General features: G+C 39.1%; 1 protein-coding gene across 1 annotated transcript; it reads right to left on the bottom strand.

The window, feature by feature from the left end:
- Positions 1–1,054: 1,054 nt before the first annotated feature.
- On the bottom strand, positions 1,055–8,001 carry LOC140247731 (ovalbumin-related protein X-like). The gene is made up of 8 exons (XM_072327608.1): positions 7,992–8,001; positions 6,079–6,263; positions 5,436–5,501; positions 4,366–4,494; positions 3,605–3,722; positions 2,683–2,825; positions 2,233–2,388; positions 1,055–1,456 (listed from the first exon to the last, which is right to left on the bottom strand). Exons 1-8 carry the CDS (start codon positions 7,999–8,001, stop codon positions 1,055–1,057), a joined length of 1,209 nt encoding a protein of 402 aa, XP_072183709.1.
- Between the last annotated feature and the right edge of the window lie 1,274 nt (positions 8,002–9,275).

The following is a 9,275-nucleotide window of genomic DNA, read 5'->3' as shown; positions in this document are numbered from 1 at the left end:
GTGGTTCAGAAAGCTAATATAATTCACATGACAAGTGTTTGTTGTTTTCATTTATTATGTTAGCCAAAACAAAATCAATTGTATGCATCTAAATCATTAATGGGTGATTAGAAGGAAAACAGAATATAATATTAAGCCGGTAGATCCGTATTTGCAGTTGACAATCTATATATATGAAGAGAAGACAGAAAAAAAAAAAAAAACAGAATTCTAATCTATTTCTTAAAAGTATTTTACAACACTATCAGGATTTTTCACCAAAAAGGTGTATCAGAATGTTCTCAAATTTGAAGTGTCTTCCAAAGTTTTAAACAAAAATTTAGACAGTTCTTTTGCCCAGTGGATCTCACTGAGTTCTGGATCATAAGAATCATCTGGATCTCCATGGTTCAGGCTTTGAATCTGCACCCTGAGAAAAGGCATAACTGCACCTATGCAAAACTGAGTCTATTTCCCTTCTCTGGAGTGAAAGGGAGACTTTAGGGCTTTGAAGAAACTCTGTAAGAAATTCAGAATTAGGTGAGGAATTTATGGTGAGAGGACAACTCCATTGATAGTGGACATGTATACCATTGCCCAATTACCAAATAAAAAAAAATAAAATTGACATGATCACTAATGAATAACCTGCGCACCAGAAACTCTTCCACAAACATCTCCTCTAGACTGGATATCATAAAGCCCATGTTTCAGGAATGGTAACGTGGGTTTGTCAGCAGTATGTTACCAGGGAATGGGATGAGCAAAGCTCATTGCTTTCTGTGTAATGAGCTCCCAAGGTCTTAGGGTCATTCTTACTATTTATTCCTTGGGTGAAAATCACTTGTCACCTTCATGGCTGATAGGTGTCTTCATTCTTACCATCTTGTTGGCTCAGTTTTGCTCATATCAAGACATTCTGAAATCATTATAGGAAGGGAAGTGTGCTTGGTGCTGTGTCCTCTCCTGTGGGTATGTCTTTTCTATGGAAGAGATAAGATTATGCTGTAGCACTATGGTAAGGGGATTTTGTTTCTGAGGGGAAGGTATGTGTTATTGCCAGCTCTTCCATTCTTTAGGGGGACCGATATCTGCCAAAGCAGACAATAGTGTTGGTTGGGTTGTGTTTGATCAAGAAGAGGAATGGGTGGTCAGCCCTAAACTGATCTAACTCAGGGGAATGCTTGATGTCTTCTGTCATCTCTGTGGAGCCTTCCACCTCAGCACCATCTTCACTGAGTTCCATGAAGGCCCCATGCACAGCCTGGGATATCTTCAAGCTCTCTGATGAAGAGATGCCAGTCAGATTGGCTGAATGACTGAACAGGTCGGTCATTCCCAGTGCCATTAAGACAGATGTGAGGTTATATTTTTCCTCAATCTTCATTCGAGGCAGGTACACTTTCACTCTCCTCTTCTCCATGGCATTGGGATTGGTCCACTCCATGAGTTTTTCTAAGTTAATTGTCTTCTCAATCTGAAAAGAGAGAGAATAAATTGCCTGTGATGAGAATGCAGCTTCTTTCCATCATTCATTTTGATCAAGACTATTATTTAAAAAAAAAAATGGAAAGTTTCCCAAAGTGCATCCTATCAACATCTTCCTATTGTATCATTCATTTCTCTAGTATTTCCTCTGTCAGTGCCCCTTTATTCAGTTCTGCCTGACACATCCCCTTCTGTACAAATATTTTCATGTCTCATACAGAAGAATATAGCAATTTCACTACATAGCAGATTGGTCAGCTGGTGAAAGAGATCATAAAAAAAATGCCATGACAATTTATACATAGCGGATAGTATCAAACAAAAACAAACATTTCTACATCTACTTTGATATTCTGAGAGCAGCTCATTCAAAATATTTGATGAGAATATTCTCAAAAATATCATTAGGGATTATTGAACCCCATCAATTCTAGTAACATTTGCTGAGGAGTTTATGTAAGAGCCCAGATGAAACTGCCTCTCAATGAAAAAAATTGCCTACACATGCCCTTCTATAACATTACAGAAACCCTAGGCTCCTTTACCTTTGTTTTGTTTGCTATACTCTTTGTTTAATGACATTGAAGCCAGGGCTCTCTTTAGAGGTCAACCTCTGCCTGAGTGCCTGGAAATACCTGGGCCACTGTTTTGCTCCCCTGTCTGGGCAGCACAGCACAGCCAGGGGGTGAAAGGACAGCCAAAGGTCTGAAGGCAGCCAGCTCTCACTGAACTGAGAACGGTTGCTGTTCCCTGCCAGGGCTGTACCTGCTCCAGGCCAGAAACCTCATCAGGCAGCATCACCAACATGCTCATCTCTCCGCTGGCTAATGGCAGCTCCAGGATCTTCATTTTCTCTGCAGGCAACACGACCACATTAAAGGTACCATTCAGACACATCATTTGCACAGGTTTGCTTTCTTGCTGCAAAACAGAAGCATGAGACAAAGATGTGAGCAAGGGGCAGTTTCTCTTGAAGCAGGCAAATATGCAAGCCATTCAGAGGAACCGGGCTGGATTCTCGGGCTGTGTCTCCAGAGAGAGGACTCTTGTCTGCAGGTGTTCTTTGGTTGCCTTTTACCAGCCTGCCTTGGGCTCAGCCCCATGCCCTGCCAGCAAGAGCTCCAGAAGAACCATGGGTCGATGACTGTCAAATGGTGTATGTGACACCCTTGATTGCTTTCCCTCCTTCCCAGAAGCAGTGACCTTGTCCCCTACCTTTGTTATGCTGAAGAGCATTTCTCGAGTATCTTCTGCATTAAATGCTGTCTTCCACATCCCTTTGAAGTAAATAGCGTTAACAAGGACCAGCGATGTATTAAGATCAGTGGAGCTTGATACAAGCAAATCTTTGATCTGTCCTGTAAGAAGGAAGCAAAGCAGTGAGTTCTAAGTCTGGTTTGCATGAATGCAGCAAAGGGATTGGAGGATACTGTTTTGTGGGGTTTTGTTTTCATAGCCACTTCCATAGGAGTGTTGTGTTTTAGAAATCAAGCTGCAAGCTTGACTTGACTTCCTCTTCTTTAAATGACATGCAGAATTCAAGTTCATGAGGGTGATTTTATACAGAACAACTGACCCTTGGCCAGACATTTCTATAAGGAGGCATGTAGGCTTGAATGTTCACACATATCCCCAGGAATATCTCAAATGTGCTTGGAAAAAGACTTGCATAGAACAGAAGGAGGTGAAAAACAAAGCAGGGATACAGATCTTCTGTCTCTCCCTGTGTTTCCTTCTCATACTTGATTCTTGTTTTCTTCCCACCTTATTCCTGATAAATGTATGCATACTCCTAATTCCTAATCATTCCTTACACCAGCCTAGTGACTGCATTGTTTTCTTCCATGGAAGCCCATTTTTTATCCATCCAGCACATGCATATGCCAATATTCTATAATCTTGCATGAGTTTTGCTGTCCTTACACAGAAAGTGCACACTGTGCATACCATGGCACCTCTGCCTTTTTCATATATATTTAAATGCATGCACTGTCCCCACACACAAAAAAAATGTGCAAGAGTCATCCATTTCCACAGGAAATATCCATTAAAGGAGATGGAAAGAATTATCTTTCCAGAAGTTGTTCAAGTAAAGTAGTAAAAAGAAAGTATATTGCAAACTCTTCTCTGAGCTTACCTTCTGTCTGCTTTTCCACCCAGGAGTTAATGAGCTGTCTGGCTTGGTCTGATGCTGTTTTGAAGTTCACTGTTTCCAGACCTGTTCTGTACAGTTTCTTCACACATTTTAGGTAAGCCTGTAAAGACAGCAGTTGTAGACACCAAGTCAGTTTTTAAAAAGACTGTAAAGGTGAAATAAAATGCAGGTAAAATGTTTCGTGTTTTTTTATAATTATGCTATGGTTAGACTTTCCTGTACAAAATGGTTAAAACTGGGCCAACAAAATTATTCTGGTGCAAGATATGTTAAGATCTTTAAGATTTTTATTACTTTGCCAGTTAGGATTATGTAGTAGAAATGCTGAAATATTTTCTTGAAGAAAAACAGCTTCAGGTCCATTAGCAAGTGTTTTGTTACGATAAAATCCTTTATTTTGAAGCATTTTTCTTTATTTTTAAAGATAAAATGTATTTGATTGAGAATAATTGTATGCTTTATTTTGAGAATGTCAAATGAAAAATTTGGACCCTTTCAAAGATACTGTTTTTGAGGTTTTCAAGTGAAGAAACATACTGAACTCTAATTCATTTTTGAATAGAGCCATCTTTTTTCCCTGGAAATGCTTCCTCTGAAGGCTGTTGTCACAGCTGCTGCAGAGAGAAAAGGTGTAGAAGCCCACACCACTGAGGTGAGCTGGATTAACAGATACTCTGGGCTGTATTCCTGGGTTAAGTGTTTATGCAAGATTTAGCAAGAAATCACTCTGATGTACAACTCACCGGTAGGATAGGACGTGACTTTTCTGCATAGAGTCTGTTGGCAATGCGGAGTGAATAATTGGCTTTTGGTGTGGTAATATCAGAGAGAAGTTCTTTAAACAGTATGTGCATGTTCACAGATTTGCCACACTGGGTTGGGGAAGAGGAGGAAAAAGGGTATAAATGTTAGCTTATTTTACTAGAAAGACAACTGTTTATAAGGTAAAAATCACATAGGAAAACACACAGTGTTCAGGCATTTGCAAACAAAATACATTAGAGTCTAAAAGCTCCATGGGAGAGATGTTCTATATAAGCAATTAATTACATAGAAGTGATAACATTTGGTGACACTCAGTCTTGGTGGTAACAAACAGAAAATGTGAGTGATTTGTCTGATTGCATTTTGTAAATTGTTCTACATAATTCACTAAGTGCTCTAGCAAAAAGAATGGGAAGGGAAAGGGAGGGAAGGGAAGGGAAGGGAAGGGAAGGGAAGGGAAGGGAAGGGAAGGGAAGGGAAGGGAAGGGAAGGGAAGGGAAGGGAAGGGAAGGGAAGGGAAGGGAAGGGAAAGATGAAGTGGGAAAGTGAGAGAGAACGCGAGAGGGAAAGGGAAAGGAAAAGGGAAAGGGGGAAAGAAAAAGGAAAAAGAAAAGGAAAGTGAGAAATCTTGTCCTTTGCAAGCCACATCTTGTGCTTGGAGAACCCAAGTGGATGAGGACAGGCCACAGAGCATGGCTTGTGTTATCTTTCCAATTGCATCAAGTGACCATGGAAAAAAGCACATAGATGGCTCATGTGCTGTCCTCCAACAAAACCTAGAAGTGTGCAAGCTCCTATCAATCTAGGAAGGTATCCTAGTGCTCAAAATGTCCTTCCACTATCCTATCACTTTTTCTGGTGCAACATGTGAAAACAACCTTCTTTTTATGTTTGTGTTTGTTTGTTTGTTTGTTAACAAATTTGACTTTTCTACTTGCATATCCTGGGTTGAGAGCATTAGCTAGGGATCTAAAGCACAGTCAAAACAGTTTTAAGTTCTGTTCTCAGGAAAAAAAAAAAAACCTGTGTAAGAGAAAATTAAATGTACCTTAGGTTTCTGTACCTTTGTCTGAATGCTTCCTCCAAGTCCTGCAATGCTGTCAAAGTGAAGAGCCTGCAAATGGAAGTAGCAGAAGAAGAAATGAAGTATGCAAAGTCCACTGAGAGTCACTGGTTTTTGTGTTCTAATTCTGGGCTTGGAATAATCAATGGCTGAACTGAGAAGTTTCATGTGAGCTTCAAATTTGTTTACTGCATGTGCTACTCTGAACATTTTTTGATAGGATCTTAGAGTTAGTTCACTTATTTTTCCTTCTAGAAAGCAGATACACCCACATTGTTTTTACAACTGTGACTCCTGATATCTGAATGTTTCATCTTTTATACATTACAATTTGTTCATTTTATCTGGAAGGAGTCAGGTTTGTGAGATAATAAAAGCTGAAGCAGGAGATCTCCTCCTTAGTAGAAACCATTCTTACCCTTTGTAGTGAAAAGCAGTGAAAAGTGAAAAGTTAGCTCCAGATCCAGACCTCAAGGCTCAAGGTCCTTCTTCTAGCCAAGTTTAAATCCAATGGTAAATGTACAATGGCTGACCTCTCAATTGGAAAAAGTCTCAAAGGTATTCCTGGATAAATTGTTATTCTATTGACCGGGATCAAAGTGAGCTTGTATTCATTTGCACAACTTACCTTTTCCATCTGGTACTCAGTGTTGCCTCTTGCTCCCATATAGACCATGGCCAAGGCTGCAATGAGGCTCATGGGGGAATACAAGATGTTCTCATTTGCGTGCTGGACTTTCATCTCGTTATATAGATCACAACAAAATTCTGCATTTGCTGCACTGATGGAGCCCATTCTGAAATCAGTGTTGTCTAAAACAAACAGAAATATAGCTGTCTGGTGTGGACGTGTGGCACTTGCAGTAAAAAGTACTTTCTGTAGACCAGATGTTGCTTGTTCACTGCTCTTTCCGTGATGCCAAAAACAATAATGTAAAGCCTAAAAATTCTGCAATCATTAGAAATATTGTAAACACTGACCCATTGTTTCCCAAATATGTTTACATTCCTTCAGAAAGGTACTGGTTAGTTATAAAAACACTGTGTTATACTTGCCCTTTAGGAAACAGATAGTTTCATCTGTGCTTCAGTATGATAAATATAGTGTGGACTGCATACGTTTCCCTATAGCCATCCATAGCTCTGAATGATTTTTGAGACAATATAAACACATTTCATTTCTTCTGTGTCTACTCTGGACCATACTCTGGATACTTCAGTCAAATGTGGTCAACACACAATAGTCTTAGTTTGTTTCAAACTGCTTCTTTGTACAACTAGTCATAAAATTGGAGGTTGTTTTCCTGTAATTTGTAGGAAAAATGGGAGTGAATTTCTTTGTAAATTTAGCCAGTTGCCTAGATGCTAAACTGTAGCTTTAGTGGGCTTCTTTTCTGTATTCTCATTTTTTGACATTTAATCTCTGCTGACTCCTTTTTTGTTGCTGACAAACAAACAAACTAACAAAAAACTCACAAGCATATATATGCCATATATAGAGAGTTTGGCTAAATTGCTTAATGCACTGTAAAGCTGCATTAGATCAGCCAGTTGAAGGTCTTGTACATGCAATTTAATGTCTTGACTTAAGGGAATTTGTTGAAATCTACAGTCCTTCTCTTTCTTGACTCTGAGACCAAGAAAGCTTGAATACTGCCCTCCCCTTTCTAAATCAGTTTAAGCTGGAATAACAGCATGTCCATAGTTTGAAGCAGATGTGATCTACTGTGTGATCTGTGAGGTTCCTTTTGCTAGCAATTGGAGAACCACAGGCTCTGTGAATCATCCTACTGTACCCCAGCTGTGTTCTCCAGGGAGTGAGACTGAGAAAACAGAATTTTTTTCTTCCAAAAATATTTTTTATGTATCTGTCTTATATATGGATCACATCAAAAGTAATGTCTCCTATTTATTTTCATGGAAACTACAATAGATACAAAGAGAACATGTAATATTATTATAATAATTACAATAACTTTGTTTCCTTGAGCGGATTCTCAGACATAAAACATTATTTTTCATCACACTTAGCTATGCATTTTTGCCAACAATGCACAAGAATCTGCATTTCCTGCTGATAAAAATCTGTACCAGTGAAGGTGAACTACTGTCACTGTCACCACTGCTAAATTGCACCATCCACTGCCTCACTGTGCTCACTTCCACTGTTTGGTGTCCATAAATGTTCAGCAAGTATCGATGAATGTCAGTGAGTGCCATTTTTTCCACATGGAGAAATTCAATGACACACCTCTGCTTCATACACATTTCCATGTCAGACACCATTTGGTCAGACTGCCCCTCTGCTGCCATCTGTCACACAGCAACAACACATAACGGGATGTTGGTAGGAAGGTTCAGCCTCCAGTGCCATACCCCCAACATCTGCCCCTGATGTTGTGGGCCAACATCATAAAATAGGAGGCTGCCCTATTTTTCCTTTTAAGATCTTACACATAATATTTCTGTTTTCCTTTGTTGTTTTTTTCCATATCCAAGAACGCAACTTAGAAGTTATATTTTATTTGGAGAAGTACTTACAGAAAAACATCAAAGACGCGTGTAATAGTCCAGCTTGTCGGTTGAACCTAAACAGATTCTCTGAGTCCTTGGTGATATATACAGTACCCTTTCGGACACTCCCCCTGTTAGCCTTCTAAGAGTCATCCTTTGAGTTACTACCCTTTGTCACTGCCTTTTGATTTACTGTGCTTGAAAACACTGAGTAGGCCAATGTAAGGCCGGTACTCTATTTGGAGAAAGCCAAATTTTATTTTGTGAAGTAAAACCTCATAGAAGAATGTAATTATTCAGGCTTTTCTTGTACCTTCTAGAGCTGTACCAAGTTCAAGTCTAGCATGACTTCAGAATTTAAACATTAATTTGATTGAGCCATGCCAATAACTAGAGCCAAATGAATAATACACACACATTAAAAAAATAATAATAATAAATAAAAATAAAAGGGGGATAAAGATAATACACTTCAAATAAACTTAGTTGTAAAATCAGATTAAAAAAAACAAAAAATCAGATCAAGTGATTCTCACCATCAGATGAATCTAAGGATCCCAAAAGATTATGAGAAAATAAGATGTGATTGGAGAACGAGAAGACCCACCACCGTTCATTTTATAAGCACTTACTGCTAAAGCTGAGTCAAGAGTAGTCCCATATTATCAAGGAGTGCAAGAAAGTGCATCAATCCCTGGAAACCATTCTTTTTAAGGCTATATCTCCTTTCCAGCTGTTTAGTTTGTTCTCATCTCCGGGGCACTGTAATTACAGAATTTGCTGTAGCATTGCTCCCAGGATGGATGAAGGGAAAAGTGTGATACATATGTGACCTCTCACTACAGTGTGCAGAGAAACATAGGGATGCTTCTCATGTATGGCAACCACTTGACGTAGAGAAAATAATGCAGTTCTGAACAGAGCCAGCTGCAGGATGGTCATTCTATTCAGAGGATTTTGTAATGGATGGTTTTCCGTGTAAGAATAAAAATAAAGCTTTATGAGTATTTTAAATAATAAAATGGTACAGAAAAATGTTTTGGTCTGCCAAAAGAGTCTGAGGACTGGAGAAGCTTATAGTTAGTACTTGTCAAAAGCACAGCTCCAGCTATTTCTGCAGCTAGGCAAGATGAAAGCTTTTCACTGGAAGTTGGACTATATCTGGTATAAGCCAAAGGCTCTACAGCATACATGTGAAAGGAGAAAGAACATTTTGCTGAAACTTCATTATGGAAAAAATCGTAGCAGAAGTGTTGGGATGAATCAGAGAACTCAGTGTGGATAGGGAAGAGGAAGAAATATGGGGAACAG

Source organism: Excalfactoria chinensis, chromosome 2, assembly GCF_039878825.1.
Source record: "Excalfactoria chinensis isolate bCotChi1 chromosome 2, bCotChi1.hap2, whole genome shotgun sequence".
Classification (NCBI taxonomy): Eukaryota; Metazoa; Chordata; class Aves; order Galliformes; family Phasianidae; genus Excalfactoria; species Excalfactoria chinensis.
Note: the sequence above shows the minus strand (reverse complement) of the source record. Positions and strands in the feature narration are given on the sequence as shown.

What these genes read in the sequence shown, in the direction of transcription:
- LOC140247731 (XM_072327608.1), bottom strand. An exon ending in CTGAGTACCAGATGGAAAAG is followed by an intron (nt 5,502 to 6,078) that starts GTAAGTTGTGCA and finishes TTCCATTTGCAG; the next exon opens with GCTCTTCACTTTGACAGCAT. An exon ending in TGCTCTTCAGCATAACAAAG is followed by an intron (nt 2,389 to 2,682) that starts GTAGGGGACAAG and finishes TCTGTTTTGCAG; the next exon opens with CAAGAAAGCAAACCTGTGCA.